At 43.5% G+C, this 23,910-nt stretch overlaps 2 protein-coding genes across 4 annotated transcripts in view; one reads left to right on the forward strand and one right to left on the reverse strand.

Moving 5' to 3' along the window:
* The window catches only part of srgap2 (SLIT-ROBO Rho GTPase activating protein 2), a 65,110-nt gene extending 47,110 nt beyond the window's left edge, over nucleotides 1–18,000 (reverse strand). For all 3 annotated transcript variants that reach the window (XM_033625867.2, XM_033625866.2, XM_033625869.2), the window contains exon 1: nucleotides 17,466–18,000. In XM_033625867.2, coding sequence (XP_033481758.1) covers nucleotides 17,466–17,532 — 67 coding nt within the window. In that variant the 5' untranslated portion in view covers nucleotides 17,533–18,000. The remainder of the gene's footprint in view (nucleotides 1–17,465) is intronic.
* Nucleotides 18,001–19,325: 1,325 nt separating this feature from the next.
* Nucleotides 19,326–21,083, forward strand: LOC117257553 (protein FAM72A). The gene is made up of 4 exons (XM_033627827.2): nucleotides 19,326–19,668; nucleotides 19,906–19,983; nucleotides 20,612–20,736; nucleotides 20,842–21,083. Exons 1-4 carry the CDS (start codon nucleotides 19,517–19,519, stop codon nucleotides 20,934–20,936), a joined length of 450 nt encoding a protein of 149 aa, XP_033483718.1. The 5' UTR covers nucleotides 19,326–19,516; the 3' UTR covers nucleotides 20,937–21,083.
* The last annotated feature ends 2,827 nt before the right edge of the window (nucleotides 21,084–23,910 follow it).

Consider the following 23,910-nt stretch of genomic DNA (forward strand, 5'->3'; position numbering starts at 1 on the left):
ACCATGGGAGCCTGGCGTCTTGTATGCTCCGGACACATGATGGAAAACATAGCTATCTGTACTCAGGAACGGACAGCCCTGATACCAAGAGAATACGCCCCTCCAATGAGAGGAGTGCAAACACGGGGTCGATGACTCTACACAGCGTGTGCGTCCTATTTTGTGTGTGATGTGATGTGTGTGTCAGAAAGGGGACATGTCGGACTCAGCGCAACACAATAGAGTGCTGCAGTGTGGGCGGCCACACCCTTTCCTCCTAGCTCCCCTCCGCGGCCTCCCCTCCGGCCCCTTGAAACTGCCTTGACTAGATTTAAAAAGAAAAGGGACAGAGGAAAGAGGGAGCGGACATGCAGGAATGAAATCCCTGCTATGTAAAAAAAACAAATCAGGAGTAAGAGAAAAAAGGAAGACAGGAGGGAAAAAAATAGACACTAATGAATGCAAGAAAAGTGAAAGGTTTGACAGATTCTCAGCTCCAGAAGTGGAAACATGACAGAGAGACGGAGAGAGACAAAGTGGGCAGAACTGAGCGGACTGGGGGGGGGGGGGGGGGGGGGGGGGGGGGGGTACAGGGGGCATAAAAACAGTCTAACGGGAGACAGATAAATACTGAGGAATCTGGAGGGAGGGAAAGAGAGGAAAAGCAGTGTTGTGTGTAGCATTGTGTTCTGCAATGTGTCGCTGAATTATTGATGCTGCCTCTGTGTTGAAGGGCGAGAAGAGGGAGCACTTTCACACACAGTGTAATCTCTGCATCATAAACATGCATGCTCACATACGCAGAGCTGTCGAGCTACGGTAAATATATGTGCGGTGATTATCCCTCTTGACGGCAGAACCTAGTGTCTGTGGCTGGCAGGGGAGGGAAGAGGTCAAAGGTCACGGCAGACCAGAGGGAGACATGTGGCCCACACCTGTTCTAAACTTGCCTCAGTGGACTCAGGCGGAGGGATCATCACCAGCCGGAGACAAGGTAAAGTGAGAGAGTCATTAGTGCCATTTATTGTCTAACAATTCTCTCTAGTTTGACAGACTACAAAGAGCTCTCGTCTTGCTTTCCTTTATCCCTTCCCTGCCTGTGTTTTTCTCGCTCCCTGGCTGGCTCTCTTTCTTATCCGCAGAGGAAGCCTGTTTGATCTAGCAGAGTCCTGCTGTTCGAGCTCTCCAGCTCCCAGACATCAGGCATACACTCCTTTCTCTCTCTCACTCACTAAAGGAGAGAGCTCCTGCTTTTTCCCTCTATGCTCCTACTTCTTCAGAAAATCACAGACTCTCCTCTCTCCTGCCCCTCCTCACCAGAAATCAGACACATTCTCCCCGTTGTACCAAAAGACAACAAAATAATCCATGAATTCAAAATGGCCTTGATGCTGTCGAAGCTTCGCTGAGGCCAGCTGTGCTGTGTGCATATGGGCCATGTAGAATGTAAGCTATGACAGCGATGTATTTCACTCAAGAGGACAGTGGCCATCATTGTCATCCCCAGCAAGAGCGGGACACAATGGAGAGGGATACAGCCAGGGACCTGACTCACACATACTGTAAGCCTTCCTGGCCATTATCGGTAACAAAGACACAGAAAACAATGGGCATTAAGTGCCAATGTGTTGCATGGAGATACAATAGCAGCTTTAACAGGAGGCGGTTATGCCAAAACATCTCTCCAAGTTTGTTTTTCTTTGTCTTACTGGTATTCAGTATGATTTTTGGAGGCCCATTAACACAAGTTCGTGTATATTTAACATTACTTTTGACATCTTTTTCCAAGTATACAAACTGCTCAAAAATGCTCTGCTCTGGCATGTAGGAGTGCCTTTTGCTAAAAAAAGCACTGCCATGTTGTTGGACACAAACCAAGAAAAAGTCATAAGTCTTGCAAAAAGAATGAATGTGCTTTTTTTTTCCTGTATTAAAGTTAGAATTCTTCTGCTCAAACACAATTTTAATGCTATTCATGGTGAGCATTTTTTTTGCAATAAACACAATGGATGGTAAATGGACTGCACTTGTATAGCACCTGTCTAATCTTCCAATTCCGTTCACCCATGAACACACTGGTGGCCTAGGATACCAAACACGGTGCCACCTGCTACTCATTCATACACACTCACACGCCGATGACTATCAGGAGCCATTAGGGGTTCAGTATCTTGCCCAAGGACATGCGACATGTGAACTGGAGAGGCCAGGGATCGAACCACCGATCTTCCAATTAGTGGACGACCCACTCTACCTCAGAGCCATAGCCGCCCTGTGGAATAGCCTTCTGTAATTGTAAGCAGTTTCTATTGGTACTGGTGGAATCAGCCAAGATTCAGAATTACAAACTAACGCACAAGAGATTCACAGGAAACAACATGTGCACATGGCATGATACAGAAGACAAAAGCCAGTGCATGTGCGCATCTCATGTAATGTGAAAGACGACAAATGATTATGAGTTTACAGTGTTGGACTTTATTGGTGTCAGTTTTCTTTTGTCTTCTTTATTAAGAAAATGTGAAGTGATGAATCGTCTTTGCCCAGTATTGGTTTGGCTGCTCAGAGTAGCCGCTCAAGGTGCGTTTGCTGCCCCAAGCAATCAATGCTGGCGTCATCTTGAATAAAACCTGTATTGTTACACTGTGATGTTACCACCAGTAACCGCAGGTGTTGCCAAATCAATCAGAGCTGAAATTTTAATGATTAAAACTGCCTCAAGAGCGGACTCCCAAGTATGGAAGTCATGTGTATATTAAGAGTTTTAAAAACAGCTCTTGCCATTGATTCTGACTAGTGATGGGTATCATTTACAAAAATATGAAAACAGTACCAATCCCAGCACCCTTAAAGTTATGGGGTAAAGGTTGCTGCGGTAATGGGACGGTTACACGTCGCATTTAATTAAAAAACAGTTGTTTTAATTGGCTGCAAGCAAATCCATACATCATTTTTTCTAGATCTGGGTACAAAAAATGATCAAATGAAGGTATCGTTTGACTGGATAAGTTTTTATACTACTTAGTACTGGGTTATTTCAGTTGATAACTTAAAAGGTATTGAGTACTGATACCCAGCCCTAATTTTGAAATAGATGTAAGTTTGATTTTATTTATACTTATAATTTTAAATACAAATGATGGTAAAAAACAAATGGCAACACAATGAATCCTAATGGCTTTACATTCATGCTCAGATCCAGCAGCGGGAATTCACCGCAATTCCAGACTGGGAAACTCTCTCCTCCACATTCCTTTGTGGGAATACCATCAGCACATGACAAGAGCCCCACTCACACTCAGCCACTTAGCCCAATGCCTCCCACTGCAACCTTTGCACACAGAGAATGCCTGTGTGTATGTGCATATGTGTCATGGACAGCAACCTTTAACACGCACCGCTGGCCTCAGACAGAAAGAAATCACAGAGAGAAAAGAAGTGGGAGAGGCAAGATTCGGAAAAAAGAGTGATGGGGGGCACCAGAACATGCTTGTGTCAGATGGCTATGCCACGAATGTGATGAAGTGATTGATGAGAAGGGTCTTTATGCTAAACGGTTTCCCCCTCTTTACACTCTCTTCTTCTCTTCTTTGTCAACTTCTCCATCACCTCAATGCTCACAGCTCATCTCTTTTTATTTCAAAGAAAAAGCACTTGGTCATACCCAACACTCAGCTCAGCACAGGTCTAGGTGGAGGTGTTCTTCCTAACAAAGTGATCTGACAGGGTGTAGCACATAGTGTATAATCTATAAAGAAAGCACCCATCAAGGTCCGCACCACCCCTGTCCTACATGGGCCACTGCACAACAGGAATGAGTATGTGTGTGTGCATGTATGAAGAGGGATGTTCCCATTTCCACTCTGTTTGAAGCACATGGACTGAGTCGGAATGTGAAGGGGGGAGGGGGGCGGCAGAGGGAGGGTGAGGGGAGAGGCCAAGGCAGTAATCTGAGAGGGGTATCCCACAGCGCGGGACAGCACATGGTCTATACACTCTACTGTGGGCCCAGCGCACAGGGAGAGGGACACTGACAGAAAAGATTTCCCTTTCAATCACAGGCCTGAATGGAGGAACACCATAGGGCCTGGTAGGCATCAGAATATACTCCTTTGATGACAATAACTACACATGACAGTGTCTTTTCTCCAGCTGTTAAAAAAATATCAAATGTACTATTGCAGTTACTACATGCAGTCTTAACAATGCACAAGTTCATTCCTACACAATATTTCCAGTTTTAAACCTAAACTCTATACACTGCAGCATTGTACATATGTTATAATATTAGTGTTGTTTGTTGTCCAGTTATTTACCAGTTATTCAAGACATGTCTCTGCACACATTACTGCGATGTGTTGTCAGTGATGATGAAATGTGGCTGGATTGTTATTCATTAAGTGCTCTGTAAATCTTGCTAAATTAAAATAGTTTGACGATGACCATTTTAGCACTCAATTTCGTTTTGTGGGATTCTCACTAAAACCATCTGACTCTGGTACTGGCTCACATCTGACTAAAATGCAAGGTGCCTCTGCCTGTCTGTCTGCGTGTCTGTCTGCCTGTCTGTCTGCCTGTCCTTTCTCAACAACAGTTCATCCGATTGACTCCACACTTGGTAAATTTCTCAGGAACCAAGAAAGTGCAGTCATTGAGCGAGAGCCACAGGACATATTTACTAGTAGAGCATTACTACCGTCAGAAGAACAAACTGTGGTGTATTGAGAGGAGACTCTGGCATGCTGGGTACAGCTCACTCTCCTTCACATGTGATAGTTAATTTAACAGCAAATGAAGAAAGAGAGACCAGAGACGTTACATTGTAGCAAACTCAAACATTTCAACCACCAGCACTAGCAATGTAACTTTCGGACTGAACGTGTTTGTACCCAGAAGTAGCCTGGTCCCAAATAGCTAGCTGTTGGCAGATGATGCATATAGCATTGCAAGGGGATGCAACTATGTCACGGCAGGTGTATTGGTCAGGACCAAAGAAAGCCCTGTGTCGAGTGTGAAGTTGTTAGGATGCGGTTCTTGAGAAAGCTGCAAGCAGGAATACCAGATGTCAAGCATCTAGCACTAGTAGATAATAGTTTTTGCATCACCACAGCTTGTAGGCGCCTCTCAAAATCTGATACATTGCAAACTACAGATGTGCTGATTGCATAGGGCACACTGTCTGAAATACAATAACCATATGTTCTGTGATACCAGATCCTTTAACCTACGTGCTTCCAACACAACCAGAAAGAAGTGGCAGTGCATCAACCTGACCACCAACCACTTTTCTAGAGTATTACCATATAAAAAGAACTAAGAACCTCTCTCTATAGACCTAAACCTGAGTTAAATGTGCAGTGAACCTTAGAAAAATTGTTAAATTAATATCTTCCTCATTATTTTTTTCATCAAAATCTTCTGGAAGTTATTCCTTCAACCACATGTATAAACTATGCAGTGTTTACTATAATTCCAACACTAAACAAAAAGGCAAAAAGAGAATCCTTTCAGTGTTCAAAGGACAACAACTTTCCCTACGAACGTGCATCCTGTACCGCCCAAGCTCAATGGAAGGATGGGTAAAACTGTTAAGATGTATCATGCAATAGCACAACAAAAATCCAAACATTCTATATTTGTTGTGTTTGTACATGACAGGTTCAGAGGCTTTTGACAGTACATATTCCACTGCCTCAGGACACGCTTAAACATGCATGAGTGAAGAGCGCATATCAGCATGTTTCTCACACACACCATTGCCCCCTGGCCACGCTCAGTGAGAGGCAGAACAAGAGAAAGAGTCTGCTTAACAGGCGCCTGAAAACCAGTGAGATACATATCAGGCCTGAGGTATGCGCTGCTGCAGGTAAACCACATTTTCAGGGTGGGTTTATCCACACCAGGCATGGCCCCAGCACTGACGTGTCAGTCCAACGCACACAATTACATAAATGCAGTGAGAGTACAGTCAGACTCTTAAACCACACCTTTCGACACATACTAATGTGAGCCTGGAGATGAGTGTGTACATGATGCACGTCCTCTTACCCACATTCTACCACATTCATGTGAAACTGCTGTCACTAGTTGACTTCTGGTTACTGCTCACAGTTACTCACATCTGCATTTAAATGGTACCCAATAAAAACAGTTTCAGTTCTTTCTGCAAACTCCTACGCTCTGTGCACGGCCTCTGTTTTTCTGCCTGTGTCTCCCTCTTGCTCAGTTTAGAGACAAAGTTGTTGACAAATGTTGTTTTAATATCAGAAAACAATGGACCAAATAGAACCATTTTCCGATGTACTTGTTCATCAAACCAAGACAGTATCAGACTTATGATCCTGAGAGACAGCCTTAGTTCTGTTCAGATACACCACTGATGCAGGTTTCAGTCTGCTGTTTTTTTGTACTTGCTATTTGGAGTGCATAACTGCATTCACACTGACAAGTATGGCAAAATGCAATGCACTATGCATACACAGATGGTCTACCCATAATGGGTGTGAAATGCTGGACATCTCTCACCCTCAATGGTCGCCATCTTGGCCATGCAGCAGAATAGGAGGGACCGCCAAACTTGTGAAAATAGCGGTCAAGAAAGCTGCAGCAGTTGCAAAAATTCACACACTACACGACTACTTCGTGTATTTTTGTTTTACTACATGGAAGTGTATGAATGGAAGTAACCGAAGTAAGACACAGCAACTGTGTCTTTTGCCTTTCTTGCTTTTGAGTCTGCATTAGTCAGTACCACAGACTGTACAATAAAGATGGACAACATGACAGCTCCCTCAAAGGGAAGCCAAAACATCTCAAGCTCTCTCAGCTCCTTGTGGCTGGCTACAGTAGAGGTCATAAACCCCGCCTCCTCCATGTTTGTGGACGGGGCATGTGCCAAACTAAAAGATCAAAGTACACATCAAATAAATTTTTCCCACAGATGGTTTCTGTCATTTTAGGTTGCTCTTATCACACTGGTGTATGTTCAGGTGTTCTTTTAACTTTAGTTATTAGTATTTTAATGCTATAAAAAGGGGGTGTGGCATCATGATTGACAGCTGTGTGTGCCAATCGGGATAAACGGTGCTGTTGTAGATTGGTTGGATGGGTGTATGGGCAGGAACTTGATACCCCAGAGAGCTATAGTGTGCAGACTCAAAGGCCAGGCTTCATTTTTGTACAGTGGGAAGAGGTGGAGACATGTCGTCCATCTTTATATACAGTCTATGGTCTGCACTCATGCAGCACTGTTTCCTTGTCTGCACACAACAGGGGCCTTCTGTCACAAGTTGTCCCACATGGATGAGTGAAGAGGAAGACAAGGGGAGGAAGTCTGATCTTCACATCTACTTCCTGGTGCTATATAACTGTCTGACGGTGACCTCAGTGTAACCTCCAGCTAAGGTCAGCATGTTAGCAGCACACACACCATCCACACAGCCGACATGCTGTTAAAGGGATATGTGTGGAGGCCGTGCATCTGGTTTGAGTGTGAAGTGAGGGGGCCTGAAGCAGGGGGAGAAGGGCTGACTCTCCCTGTTCTCAGGATCAGAGAGCAGATGATGCTCCTATTTAAGAAAACTACAGTATTACTACATTCAAAGTAGGTTTAAAGTAAAGCCGGGACTCAGCACTTTAAACAAGCCTCTCCGTAAGCCTGTGTATGTGCTGCAACAGACACAGGGAGAAAACGGGAGACATCTCCACCAGAGCAGCATTGATGCTGGGAACAACTAAAATAGAATTGGTGCATCCACGTAGCAACCAGGGGGAAGAACACCGTGTCCTCGCTCACATTCATATGGAAGAAAAGAGTAGAGAGAGAGAGAGAGAGAGGGGCTGCGTGTGTGTGTAAGTGATGCAGATTCAGCTGAGAAGAGGTGATGAATGGCTTCATTAAAACGGCATTAGCAGAGGTGTGAACCCAAATGGCGAGTGCCAGTGAGCAGTGATTGCCCAGCTCCAGCACATACACACAAACTTGTCACAATACTGAAATTCTCTCTTTGATACCAGCACAACTCCACAACCCACCCTCTTGGCACTTAGTTACAGCGTTTGATGTTGATGCAAGTTTAAAATGCGACCTTAGGCTTTCATAAATATCAAGCTTAAAACATCAGTGACAAGCCAGATTATTTTCAAGAAACAACAAGAACAACAACTCAGAATTTCTTTTAATCAAGCCGCGCCTCCCTTCATCTCACACACACACCGAGCAATACCACCCTGAAGCCTGAGGGAGATGAGGAAACAGCAGTGACACCATGGGAAAAAAAAGAAAGCGATGAAAATAAGGAATAAAGGAGGCGGAGGAGAGCAAACAAGGAGAACAGGAATGCAAAAGCAAAAAGAGAAAAAGAAACCCTGAAAAGACAGGGTTCAAAATTTAATCGAAGTGTGTGTGTGTGTGTGTGTGTGTGTGTGTGTATGTGTAACCTGATTAGCCAAACCCTACAGGGGAGACAAATCTACATTATTCTTTCTCATTTCCCTCTGCTCCTCACAAACCCAGAAAAATGGGGGCAATTCAGTAACCCTAGCAACCAACTCTGCCTACGTGCAGAGAGAAGCTGCTGATGGAAGGGGGGGGAAGGAGAGAGGAAGAGAGGGAGATGGAGATGGGGAGTGAAAAGGCTAATACAAGTGCATACTGTACTCACACACATATTGAATTGAGCAGATGGATCGTACAGACGACTAGAAGCCGGGTTTATTCCCTTCTTTATACATCTCAAAAATTCTTTTTTATTCAGGCCTCCTCTTGCACATTCCCCAGATCCCTCCTCCTCCTTTCCTCCTTCTGCCCCCTTTCCTCCCTTTCCCCTCCTTGGTCAGACTCCTTGCTTTTTCTTCTCCTGCTCTCTGGCCACGTATGAGGGCTGTTCAAACACAACCTGTTTCCTCTGGCGTCCCCCGGGAGCATTATCCAACCTTTCTACTGTTGTGTTTTCTCCCCTTCCCTTCTTTCTGCCTCCCTCCTATTTATCTACAGCTGGATGTCTGTTCTCCTATTGATTGTTTTACAGAGGATATGAGTGGGCTTTGTCTCTGCCCTGCTCGGCTTTATATAGATCCGTCTGTTCTTTAACGTGTTCTCACCAACACACAGACACAGACACACACACACACACACACACACACACACACACACACACACCCAAACAAACATCCTCTCTCAGCTGGTTGTGAGTCAGTGTCCGGCCTTGAGGATCATGCATGCGCCCACAGTACATGTGTGTCACATATGCTGAAATCATAAAGTGATGATTATTGGTTTAAGCTGCCATGGGAGGCGTGTCGAAAATGTGTGTGTGTGTCACATTTCATCACAACTGACAAACATCATGAGAGAGGAAAAGAGTGAGACAGAGAAGGAGAGGGGGAGCGAGAAGAAGTGAGAGAAACAGAGAGTTTGAGTTGTAGACCAGCAGTTCTTCTCACAATGGTCTGATTGTTCATTGGATGTAGGCTGACAGAAAGAAAAAGATTGAAAAAGAGGGAGAGGGAGTTTGGGATTGACAGGCAGTGTGTGTGTGTGTGTGTGTGTGTGTGTGTGTGTGTGTGTGAGGGGGTAGGCCAGAGTACTGCTCTGCTTTTTACATTTTTACACGCTCTCACCGGTTGCTCTGCTGTTGCCGTGTGTGTGTGTGTGTGTGTGTGTGTCAAAAACAAAGTGAATTTGAATGAGGCACCCTAACAGGGGTCAAGGCCCCTATATCAACTATGGGTTCAGGTCACACACACATTAACACATAGGCTTAAGCAATGCGACCTCATATACTTAAGAGCTGAAACTGTTAGAAAATGAATCAGCAACAATGTCAAAAAATTATTTGCTAATATTTTAATTAACAATGCCCGAGATTCACTGGTTCCAGCTGATATTAGGGCTGGGGGATATGGAGAAAATCAAATATCATGATGCTTTTGACCAAATACCTTGATATCAATCTGTGACGATATCGTAGGGTTGACTATTGGTGTTTTCACAGAATATTTACACAGTGAGATTATTGATAACTAATCATCAGTAATGTGGATATAATGACTAAAGCCATATTCACATGGGAATAGTATTACCCAGGGACCTCTGGTCATTTGTAATGATTGCGAAGGTCGTATGTGATCTTAATCCCATGTGAATCTGCCATGTCTGTAATTTGTCAAGTAAAAATTCCACTGCAAATTACCTACAATATTTTGCCAAAAACAGAGGTCATGTGATGATATCAGTCCCATGTGAATCGACATCTCGTTGATTTGCGGTCGTACTTATGTCTGCACCTTGATTTTGCCTCTTTCCGAGTCAGGAATTATGGAGGCTGCGTCGGCAATTATAAATAAAAGTTTTAAACGATTTTGGGTGCAGGAGCTCATCTCGCTACACAGCATGGAGACATGTTTGCAAAAGGAACAAGCTCAAATCCATCAGAAGAACTAAAGCTCAAATGGTCATGCGACGGATAACATGTGGCAATGTGTGGTAGAATCGGTACTTTAAAGGAAAAACTGAGGCTAACACTGCATAACAACACTCGTAGTACTGTGTAATGTTTCTGTGTTGTATAGTGGAGTTAATAATGACTGTCTGCATCATAGCCAGGGGATGATTTCAGTAAATTTTAGTAAAATACAGACTTCACTTTTCCTGTGCAAATGCGCCGTACAAAACACAGATGTGGGGGGTTATTTCCAAATCACGAGGTCCCCAGGTGATACTAGTCCCATGTGAATAAGGCTTGAATGGGTAAAGGCAAATAACATAGCGGTTAGAACAGTCTGGTAAGTTCAAAAAATGACATCACTTTACTGTAATGCAGCCTTTAAAACTAGGAAAAGACAACATTTATGTTATTACGATATCCAAAATCTACAATATTGGTGTAATATCAACATATTGCCCAGCCCTGGATGACATTTGCTGGTTTCCTTAAACTGAATAGCCTTGTCTTTAAACTTGTCAACTTGGGCTCTGAGAAAGTGTTAATATACTGTGAGACAATGGAAATTTCGCTAAAAGTATAAGCAGGCTATTCTTTTACTATCTCTGGTTATATATGCTGGATTTACAGGATTTTCACATCAGTTTAATGAAGTATATTGATTCAGGTCACAGCATTCAATTCATTGTGTAATCCAGAGACAAATAGTCCGACATGGTTATTGTATCTATAGACAGGCTCCTGGATTGAATTATAAAATTTGCTATATCACAAAATACAATTACACATATTATAGCCTCATAAAACATTTTATCCATATCGCACACACCTATTCACACACACAAACATGGGCGACTAGTCACAATGGCTCCCCCACAACGCTGCTCCACTTCATCACGTCACAATAACCAACTATCTGAGTAGAATGCTACGGTTGACATTATGCAAAACACCCACAGTAAGTAACAACAAAGTCTGCCAGGCTGAGTGAGTGTGTGTGCATGTGTGTTTTGCATGAATAAATATGACAGCAGCTTCATCGTGTTTCAAAATGTCAGTGCGAGAGGTAAACCCACTGACTGAGGATACAAATTGAGTTCACATGGGTGCACCTACACACACAGAGAGACACACACACTTCTTCTACATCACAGTAAGAATACCTGAAAAGAGGGAGGGGAGATTTCAACCAATCCCAACATGCCTCAGTGCTCAAGGCCTAGTAAAGGGGTGGCAGCCAGAACGCTAGGATTAGCCAACCATGGCAGACGGAGCATCTGTTGCCCAATCAGAGCATCTGGAACATCTGGCACCAATGAACAGCAGCTGAACTCTGACCTCAGCCACTTGGCTTCACCGGTTGCTTTATTTCATTCATTCTCCAGTCTCTCAATCTACTGCTTCATCTCTCTATCACTGGCATCAATGAGCTGTTTGTCCTCGTGGCGTTGTTGTACACCTGTACATGTTCATCTGCATACCGTGGTGATAGCAGACATTCCTCTTTTATGTCTCAGCTGTCGCCTGTATCCAGAATGCAGGAGGGTAGGCAGGGATATGTCTGAGATCTCTATCCAAATAACACACTCGCTGACTCGTGCACAGCATTTACAGTTTATGTGTGTGTGCTCTGAAGGAGGCCACCTCAGCACTTACGGTGTTGGTAAATTCAACACTGTGTGTTTTCTCGCAGGTGTCGCAGCAGCCCTGTAGTAAATTGTCATATCGAATGCTGAAGAATGAGGAAGGAGATGGGTAGAAGGGAACAGAAAATCAATGAGTGTTTTCAGCCACATCGCGTCTGGTGCTGACACAGCACAAGGCAAATGCTCCTGTGCACGCACACACACAAACCGAAACGTCGGTGGGACACCCGGTATGGAACACATTGTTCTATTGTGAGTTATCAAAAGGAATAGAGGATTTTCACTCTTAAAAAAAACACCTTTATTTCTCAGCTCCTTTCTATACTGAGAGGCAAATGTGCTGACTACAGAGCCAAAAATCCTCACACACCGAGCACAGTGGGATTGTGTGTGTGTGTGTGTGTGTGTGTGTGTGTGTGTTATATGAAAGGCAGTTGAATCCCTTGCCCAGACACAAAGCCATGGGCCCAAACAGGAAGCTTCACACACACTCTCCCTGTGCGATCTGTGTGTGTTCAAGCCTGACTCCTGTACCTCAGTTTCATACACACACATCCTTCCTTGCTGATTATTTTAAGCTCCGTTAGCATTTTTAATTCAGCTCACAATAACACACACATTCCAAGACCACCCTCCCAACCCATTTTTACCACCACACTCTGACAGACATCCACACACAAGTCAATCACAAAACCGTTCAGAGTTGTGTGATTGACTTGTGGTTGGTAAGTGCACCACTGGATTCACTCAATACAGTCCAGCCCTAATTGACAAGGGGTTGTTAAGAAACACACACACACACACACACACACACACACACACACACAAAGCCCTAAAACAACCACTAATTGATTAGCTTAAAGATGTCTTCTCACACCCTTCCACCCACATGTGATGTTTGTCGAGGTGGAGGCAAATGCAGCAAAAGGATCAGTGTTACAATAACATTCATGCTTCCCTTGGTTCCTCTATTCCTTCTATCCCTCACTGTTTCATAGTTAATAAATGAGAAACAGAACCTCTCTTCAATATGTGTCAAAGACCCCTCTGCAGTTACCCTGCTCCGCCTGATCAAATATACATCAATCGACCACAAAGCACACATGCGAAGAGAAATATTCAGCCCAGGCTTACAGCCCCTCACGTACACGCACAGACCAACAATCCCGCTTGCAGACAAACCTCTTGCTGTGTCACCACCTTTCCTATTGTGTGCTAGTGAAAGCAGCCATTTATCCTAAATCATATGTTTCTCTGGCTGCCTCGTAAACAGGCAGCTTAGTAACGTACACGTAGGCAGACACACCGCTTCGGTTTATGGCCACAGGCGCTCATCCATCTTCAGGGAAGACACATCAACATCATATCTGCAGAGAATGAGTTTATTAGCCAGTCTGGAAAATTATAATAAGCCACATCTGTTTGGAGACAGAGCCTGTGCATACTTCTTTGTGTGCGAGCATTTAGTCTAAATCCCAATTCAAGTTTTTTAGCACATCATCAGATTAGCTGTCCATGCATACCTCTCTGCATTTCTCCAAAAACCACCATTATCAATACGTTTTATCAGTGGCAGCGGTTATTTGCAAAGGCAGCCACTTATTAACATTCCCAGATGTGTGAAACTCTGACAGATGCTGAAGCGTTGAGCCAAAATGTACTTGAAAAATGAAACATCTGTCAAATGTTTTCAAAGACTCAGCACTCCCTAATTTTCCACTAAAATGTTTCACACCGCCTGAATTGAAGCTTTCCATTCAAATATCAGAGCAAGCTTGCTGACTGGTAAACGAGGGACGGCGAGAGCTGGTAGATGTGCATTGACTGGATAAATGCGATGGAGGCTATAATGGTGACAAACCTCAGGGTAATTTGGAGTCTTTCTAAAAGCAAAGTAGCTTTCTGGATTCAATTCCAAGTAAGTGCTCTGTGAACTCCGAGTGCTAGGTGATAAGCTCATTCCTTAACTCCATTTCAGCGCTGTGTATAACCATTTACATCTGTGTTAGAACATTCCTATCCCCCTTTAAATGCGTCTCACTCACTTTCTCTTGCTATCTTTCTCTTTTTCGCTCCCACTTTCTTATTCTGGGTCTCTATCTCTCCCTCTCACACACAAACTCTCTCACACACACCCTCTTCCTGAGCAGTAGGAACATTCCTTGCATCAGCCAGAATCCCATATTAAAGTATCAGCACATTTCCTGTGTGAGGAGGCTGAGAAAAGGATGGTGGAGTATTGATGTGTGCGTGTGCATTAATAAAAGTAATATTTTTCAGCTCACAGGTCAACAGGTGAGGTGACAGTGTCCATGATATCCCCATACCTACTTTAGACTAAACTTGGGAGCAACTATGCAGTTGTGTCCTTTACAAAAAGGTACAGAAGGTAGACAATCGTGCAAAATTACAATTCATGTAAGGTTAAATACCAAAAAGCAGCATTTGTGAGCACTTGATATGTGTGTTGTGAAACTTCAAAAACATAAAACAATATGGGGCAGGAGAGTTACATTATAAGAGGCCAAATTATCTCAGGAATCTCGCCAGATTCCTGAGTGAGTGTAGCATGAATGTCATGTTGTTTGAATGTAGTACTATGATGCATGAGTCGAGTTTGATAGTGCTGCACCAGGGTTGGATCAATGGCCAAACTGGGGATGAATAGGCCAAACAAAATGCAAAATTATGGTAGCTAATATGCAAGGAGAGGGGAGGGTCTTGAAAATAACCAGGACCGATGCATTCATCAAGAGCTTGACGTATTTTGTCAAGCCCTGTGCGTATGTTTGCATGTGCATCATGCATTTTCCTCTCCTGCTACAGAGATGCATGAATGTATGAGAGGATTTACATTTATTTCCCCCATGATGCAGTGTACGGCTACAGCGTGAAAAGCCTATTCCTGCTTGATTAGAGACATACAGTTCTGATTCCTCAGCTGGCTGGACTGCAATAGAAGACCTCTTAAAGATTTGGGAAACAAGACAGACACGTGTTAGCAAACAGAGAGAGTCAGAGATGTGACGTGTAGGTGCTTCATGTATTGCTGGCTTGATACCCTCCATTAGAGAATATCTAACAGCAGCGTGCAGAGTAATGACAGACTTTCTGTGTCTCCCAGAGAAGGCAGACTGCTGGGAATGTCACAGCAGACACACAGCACCTGGAGACGCCTCTCCACAGATGGAAAAACACACACACACACACCACAAACAGTAATGAGGATGCACAAGTTTATCCTTTCATCTGTTCATTCCAGATAGGGAAGATGGTATGTGGAAAAACAGAATGTGGACAGAGTGAGATAGCTCGACACAGCTGTTCACCAGGGAGCAGTGAAGTAACTGACAGGAGAAATCGATGCAGAGGGTCGATGGACAAACATTAAGTCCACAAACTGACAAACACAGGAGACAGCCCACACAGTGCAGCACAGACAGAAAGTCTTTACACAGGCTGCCGAGCATAAACGGTGGCCTACCGGGACGTTAAGACAACAACGCTAATGTCACTGTGGTGACTGCTGAAGGAGTCTGCAGATGGGCGGGTAAACAAGAGGAAGTGGCTACTAAGAGGTGGTAAACAGTGAGATGAGTCAAGTTACCCTGGATTAATCTGTTCCTTAGTTTAACTACCTGTTAGAATATGTGACCAAATCGAACCCCTGCCCACATTTCATGTAGATGTAGAGCGAGTGACAAATAAAGGATGAACTTGGATGGAGTGGTGTAACATAACAAATTTAGAAGTTTCCACATAGAGCACAAGGGGGTCACTGAAAGGTTTGATAGGTATGAAATTGACCTTAATCATGAATATCTATTGGAAGAATGGTGCTCATCGCTCCTGTAGAGTTACAGAAACTTGTTGAATTGGAGCCATGGGGCATTGAGGCCATTTTGGCAGCACCACACTTTGCACTTTATGTTGTTTTTTCCTTTAATTTGTCACCCATCTGGATCTCAACACCAGAAATTCCAGTTTCACAGCATCAGATTTATGATAAAACCCTCCAAAGCCGCTTTGTTTGTAACTGACTTGCTGCTCTGACCTACAAAGTTCAGCGTTCACACACATTTGCATGGACAGAATCTCAATCAACATATTAGAGCTACATTACAACAGCTATCTTACAGAAAATAAAGTTGCTGTTATGTTACATTACATGGAAAGTTATCCCTGGAGGATTACGGTAACATTTAATTTCATTATACACTACAAAACTCCATGACTTTTCCATGTTTTCCATGACTGTAGGAACCCTGAGAGTTGAAGGTAGGAGCAGCTTTACAGGAGAATAGGAGGGTTAAGAGTTGACCATGTTGGAGACAAGGCAGGGAAGAGGACGCATGTTCTTAAGGGGATGTGATGAGGAAGGTGGTAGCCCATTGTATCTGGTGATCTTGCACTGCAGCAGCAGTGGAAACATGCTGTTCAAGAGGGGAGTAATATCCTGTCCTCTCTCCTGCACATCCCTCTCCCCTCTTCCTGCCACCCCTGTGCTCTCCCTCTCCTCCCCTGCCTGCATGCCACTAACCTAAAACCTATAGATCTGATAAGCAATTGCTGTAGCTCTGACAGACACTGCCCAGCTGATTACAGGGTGCCTGCCTGACGACAGAAACACACACACACACATCAATCAGCCAGTAAACAGTTAACATCTAAACGCCCCTTCCTAACCACTACAATCTGCTCGCCCACCCCTGCTGCTCTCCTATGTCCTTGATCGTGGGCAGGGGCGACACCAATGAACTGTGATCAATGGACAAGCCTCAGCACAAATGGATCATTTAATTGAAATATGCATTAAAAGCCATGCACACACAGACACACACACATTTGCAGCATGAGCGGACGGCAGCGCACACCAGCAGCACAGACACGCAGGAGACAGAGAGGGAGAGAAAACGCCCTGCCTTGTTCCATGTCGAAACCCCAGCACTCTGGGTAGTCTACACTACACACACACACACCACCTTCACATACGCTTGTCTTCTGAGACCATATAGAGACCACATCTGGACAACAACACTGATTCCTGAGTGGGTTTTTTCCCTCCCTGTCTTTGTTGGCCATCTGTGTGCTGCGTTAAAGGCGAGCGATCACACGCTTTAAGACACGCTGACCATGATGTTCTAGTCATGATGGCAATTATTGATAAACTACTAATCTGCCACGTCCACGTCATGACGATTAACTTTCACAAATGGTTGGTAAAACAGAAAGGGAACCGTACCCTTTACGCCTGATAGGAGAGGTGAGGGTACAGAAAACCATGCAATGAGGCAAGTCAAGGAAAACACACCACAGAGTCAGAAAGCACAGATTTAACGCTTTGTCGCTTCAGATTATGATATTAACATGTGAAAAAGCTTTTAAAAAGTTTTACCTTTAACTTGAGTTTCATATTCGGCCACTATCTCCTTGTCCTTTCGGAATTTCGCCGGAGACGTCATGGCTGAGTTTGGGAGATCAGACCACTTGCCCTCGTTGCGAAGTCAATTTTGCCTCAATCAATCACAAAGATCAGCCGCAGACGGAGGGGAAAAGCCACTCTGGATCGGGTTGTGGAAAGAAAAAGAGAGCCCAGATGAGATTGCAGCTCCTCAGTGTGCCCGCGGACCTGTATTGTCTCCCTGCCTGTGTTCACTCCGGGCGCATTGTGAGTTTGGCGCTGCTGCTGCTGCTGCTGTAGCTGTATGATCCCATCCGCCGCCGCGCCTCACCGCCTCCTCAAAACCGGTTATGGTGCAAACAACTTCAAGTGAAAGGAGATTCATTCCCTTCTTAGAAAACAAACAGCGATAGCCTGTCACTCAGCACTTCCAAAAGTTTTTCATGTATTTGCCCTAAGCGCGTATCGGTCTAGCAGCTGCCAGTCCGCCTGTCTGAACTCAACTGCTCTCCTCCTCTTCCCCCTCCTGAAGTGAGACAGAGGAGGAACCTAGTGGAGATGGAGGGGCAGCCCCAGTGCGCAGGACAGGCATGGATGCACATGGACACTAGTCTTTTTGGTTCATAAACCAAATTACTTGCAAACAACCCCTTCCCTGCACGTCTCATTGGTGTGTGTCTCGTTTGACCAGGTAATTATATAACCTACACTGTCATGAAAATGTGTTGCTGCCGCTGTTTGTTATGGCCAAGGGGTAAACTTGAAAACTAAGATTCTCAAAAAAAATAGGAGCATGATAGGCCAGTAACAATGCGAGGATAATGTAGCCCTGTTTCAGAGAGGGAAAGGTGGGTTTAACTGCCATTTTTACATATCATTTGAGTAACGTTACGACTGCTGAGAGGAATATATACTGTACAACTGAGTGTCTACTAGTAAATTTACTAGTACTATTACTTGTAATACTTATATTTTGCTTTTTTTAATGTATACTTATGTCTTGCTTTTTGTTTATATTTCTTGTTTTTGCTGCTCTTACACTGCACCGTGGAGCCAGTAAAGGTTAGCTTAACAATATCTTATTAAAACAAAACAGGATTTTGTCTGTAGCTAGGAGTGAAGCTAACATTAGCCCCAAATTAGCCAAAAGTCTAACGTTAGCTTTAGCTGGTTAGCAAGCATAGCCGTAACTCTGCATATCTATACCCACTTATCACATTGTTGGACGTAATGTAAATGCGTTAACCTTGCCTTGTATTACGACATCGACCATTTTTTAACATAAAATAGTGTAATAATTAAGCCGTCTTATTAAAAGGGGACCCTCACTCTGACTGTAAATGCATTAACTTTTTCACAACGTCTAAACCACAGCCCCGCCTAATTTTATAGGACAAGAGCTATACTTCCCACAACACGCTTGGTGGATCGAAATTTGAGTGACATGTATGCACACCAATCGCCTTTCAGGATTTTTGAACGTGGGCTTTTCAACTCTGATTTTCAACCAATCACGTCCAGACATTGTCATGAAGGTGGCCAATAGCGTCGGTTACTATGGCGTGTATCCAATCAGAGTCAGATGTGGGGTCTTTTAAAGATAGTTTCAGGAAGTGCCGTTAAATACCAGGAAGTTGTAAACAAAGCTGACAGCTATTCAGTTAGCTGTTAACTAGATCCGAATGGATGCTGAGCCAGTCGTGTAAAATAGGCTAGTTATTCGCCGGTGTCGTGTATCTATCGGTGATACAGCAAATTGTTTTCTTTTATGTAGAGAGCGTTCGTGGAAATAGCTTTTTTTCCGAGCGTTTATTCAACAAGCTGACGTTAGCTGCCTTCCGTTTTGTCGTTAGGAAAAGGCTAACGTTTGCACAAGGACGTTAGTGCTAGCGTTAACGCTTGCGAAGTTAACGTCAAATCGAGCATTATTATCCCGAATTGAACGGGTAGTGAGCAACAACAGGGCCCGATTCTTGTTTTTCTGCTGTATTTGCTGTCTGGGCGCAGAAAGAGCGAGAGAGTTCGTCCATTTTAGCAGGACAACAATGTCTACATCCAACGCTAATTTCAAAAACAAGTGTGTGACCCAGGTTAACTGCATATTCTGTGACAGTCTGCTCTGCACGAGAGGCATGAAAGCAGTGCTTCTTGCAGACACTGAGGTTGAGCTGTTTTCGACTGATATACCTCCCAATAGGTAAGTGCTAATCTAGCTAGCAGTGCTGCTAGCCTTTGTTTATGTCTGCTGTTGTTGCCAGGGCAAGGTGTAATTGAGACAAACTGATACCTAACTGATCATTTAGTAGAAACAGGGACATAATACAGGCACCCAAACTACGATTGACAGCGTTTGTTGCATGGAAATGTGAAATGAGTGTGGGTTTTAACCTTTCATGGCTGTGTTTGTTTCTCATTACACGCACCCTCCCCCAAGAACTGTTGACTTTGTGGCCAGCTGCTACTCTACTGAAAGCTGCAAATGCAAACTGAGAGACATCGCATGTCTCAAGTGGTATGTAAAGCTCATCTGTACCCTGCAGGGTTTGCTTTAGGAAGACCATCTGTTAATGTGATATGTTGATTAAAAGCACAGCCACCACTGTTACCACAGCAAACAAGTAGGTCCTACCCATGTAGCTGTTTTTCACAGTATACACCTGTAGTGCTGCAATTATCAGTCATGTTCATCATCTGTTTATACAGTGATTATTGTTATTGTTTTATCTGGCCAACAGTCCAAAAAGATATACACTTAGAAACGCAGCAAATCTGGTGTTTCTGTTTGAGTGGTGTCTCATACAATTAATCGATTATCAACATAGTCAGTCATCAAATAATTTCCTGTGGATGATGCTAAAATTGTCAAATCGTTTCAGCTCTATGCAACCGTCATTAATATGAAATTGCCATTTGGCATTTATGTCTGATATTGACCCTAAAGGAGAGAGCTTGGTGCTACAGTGAGGCTTTATGGAGCCTCTTTTGTATTCCCAGGCCTTTGTTGTTGTTGTACACAGGGTAAAAACAAACATCAGTTAGATAATAGACACCCGCTAGTGGAGTTAGCACTTTTCAGGAGTGCCCCCAGTAAAGTGCTGACACGCACTTTCTTCTTTATTCTCCCTCCCTCCCTCTCCCAGTGGAAATGTTGTGGGCTATCATGTTGTCGCCCCCTGTAAACCCTGCCTGCTCTCCTGTAACAACGGCCATTTCTGGATGTTCAACAGCGATGCTGTATCTACTCTCAACAGACTGGATGCGACAGGTCAGTACAGGCTCCCCTTAAAAAGAAAAAAAAATGGAATTCTTTGCAGTTTCGCTCCATTGAATGTGTTTCATAAGTCTCTGTCACCCTCCAATGTGTCTGCAGGTCTGAATCTGCTCCTGTGGGGAGATCTTCCCGAGCTTGATGACAGCGAGAACGAAGAATCGGAAAGCCCATCAGAAGAGGAGTGTATTAGGTAGACAGGGAAATGGACAATGCGAAGAGAAGTGGAACGCCAACATTTGAGGTGGAGCTAGAAGAGTGTACAAACCATGCTTGAGATAAGAGAGAAAAGAGACATTTTAAAGAGTAATTTAATACTGAATCAAGTAGGGCAAAAAAATAAGTGCTGCTGTACTGCTCTGCATGGATTGATAACTGAAACCATGGTGCACATCTAGCCACACCCCCATCACTGATGTCACAGCAGGTGCTCACCATCACCTGTCAAAGGCAAAACACCTGTTGTGACATCACTGCTTGGCTAGAAACACAACATGCACCACAGTTTGAACCCACAGAGAACAGTGCAGCAAAAGATTTTTGCCCCTGCATCATTTAGTGTTGAATCACTTAAACCTGTGACCATGCCTTCCCCCATCACTCTCACTGTTAAAAGCACAGACGCACACAATGTGACACATATTCTTTACTCTCTTTTTTCGTATACTTGCATGGGCTATTATAAAAACACGTGGCTGAAGTAGACTGAAAATAACAGACAACTAGACTCCTTAATCTAGTGCATTCTACTCTTCATCACAGAGTCTCCACTGAGCTCGTGGTTGTGGATCGGTCCCATGAGAAGTTGGGGGTGTGGTATGATAAGTCAGTGGGACTTATCAGCGAATGCTGTGCTTTTTCACGCTCTTTACGTTCAGTCCAGTTTTCTGAAAAGGTGACCACGATTCGCCTATCTTCATTTTAATGGCAGTTATAATCTGTACATTGAATATGCTGTAATAAGCAAAAACTCCAATAAGAGTTGTGTCTTAAAGGCTTATATTCTCTCTGTGTGGCTGGGTGCTGACTGAAAGAGAGTGCTTTTTGAATCTCGTATATTGGAGAAATAGCACAATGTTTGAATGATATATATATATATATGAGTTCCTTGCTTTTTAAGGGCATATTTGATTTAGGTTACCTTACGATCTGACGTTCTATCAGTGATACATTTTGATATGCTTACACAGTGTTGTTACATACTTGACAGCAGCAGTATGTGCTTAACACCCAGATGAATCTGACTGTAGCAGTATCTGATACTAACCTACTAACTTATGCATAGGGTGTGCTTCCACAAAGGCCTGGAGCAGCTGAGTTTTGAAGTTAAGTTCTCGGTAAGAGCTCAAATCAAGTAATGTGTTCTCAGATTGATGATGTAGAAAAGCTAGAACTGAAGCTGACAAAGGTGCACTTTTGCAACACTCCAAAAATCTTTAATGTGGATCATTAAGATAGATTATGAAACCGTGACTTCTAAATGGATTTTCATGCTCTGTTTTTGTTCCATTACTGTTCAGTTTTATGTAGCAGCATAGTTGTAGCACCTGAAGAGAAGATGACTCCAAAGAATCATGGAACATATCAATATGGAATTTATGGAGTGGCCGCCCCTCTAAAAAGGATAATTATGTCATTTTGGGCCCGCTTATTGGATAACTTTAGTTTTTAATTATTCTGTTGTGAAGTTAAGCTTAAAGGGACAGTTCGCCCCAAAATAAAAAAACACATATTTTACCTCTTACTTTTAGTCCTACTTACATCTAGATTGTTTTGGTGTGAGCTGCAAAGTGTTGGAGATATTGGCTGTGGAGATGTCTGCCTTCTCTCTAGTATAATGTAAGTAGATGGTGCTCTGCTTGTGATGCTCAAAGCCCCAAAAAAATTCACATTCGTAAACTCAACAACAATGTCCGATTCCAGTTACTCAAGATAATACACAGACCTTGCTATAAACAGTTTAATGTAGGAACTATTTTTTGTCTACTGAACTACACCAGCATCACTGCATAAAAGGAAGCTGCTGCTACTGAGCTAGCTAATGTTACAGCTCAGCTGAGGAGAACGCCATAATTGTTTACATCTTGCATTATCCTTAGCAGGAGTCTCGCCCATGAGTAGATGCACTCCTCCTGCACAGTGATACAGTTGGCAGGTGCAGTTCGGTAGAAAGAAAATAGTTCCTGCATGAAACTGCTCACAACAAGGTCTGTGGATTATCTTGAGTAACTGGGTCATGATTTCGGAAAGAGACATTGCTGTTGAGTTTTTCAAATGTATGGTTTTGGTGCTTTGAGTGTCACAAACCGAGTGCCATCTAGTTCCATTATATTGTAGAGAAGGCAGACATCTCTACGGCCGATATTTCCAACAGTCAGCAACTCGTACCAAAACAATCTAGACTGATAAACAGCACTACAGGTGAGAGGAAAAATGTGTATTTCTGATGTTGGAGTGAACTGTCCCTTTAAGTCAGTGGAGCTGACCATGAAACTTTTAACCCTCAATATTCTTTTGGCCTTACTGATGCTGTGATTGCTGACAATGAACCTTTTGTTAAGCTGTGGACTCGAGGATGATGCTGTATGTTAGTTGGTCATCACCAACTGACCAGGCCTTCTCCTCAACCCTGTTGTGCGAGACACAGCCTTGGACATCCTCCAGTCACAAGGGACTTAACTCAAGTCAGTCCTTTTTTGGCAGTGCCATCCTTCTGCTCTTGTTATTGTTTCACTGCTGTGCACTGCTGATACTATGATCGTGTCTTAAAGTAACCGTCGTTAATGTGAGTGAATGAGGTTTGCCCGCGTTGACGGCAAACGTAGAATGTCACTTCTTACCTGAAGGAAAATGATAAAAAGAAGAAGGTATTTTTTAACGTTAATTGGCCTCTGTATTTATGCTATAGCCTTTAGTTGTGGAAAAACATACATAGAGGAGGAAAACCGTGTCCAGATTTTCACGTCTTTCACCTTTAAATTATAACTGACAGTCTGCTACACTTGCACACCAAATACTGTCTATGTGGTTAAACTGCTAGGATACAGTTCATCAGCTAGGTATTTATTAAACCCACATACCAAATATCTATAACCACATACTTCCTTTTTGTTTACAAGCTTTGTTTACAAATGCAATCGGTTTGTTTTGTGCTACAGTTCTTACGTTTTT

This window comes from Epinephelus lanceolatus, chromosome 1 (assembly GCF_041903045.1).
Source record: "Epinephelus lanceolatus isolate andai-2023 chromosome 1, ASM4190304v1, whole genome shotgun sequence".
Lineage (NCBI taxonomy): Eukaryota > Metazoa > Chordata > Actinopteri > Perciformes > Serranidae > Epinephelus > Epinephelus lanceolatus.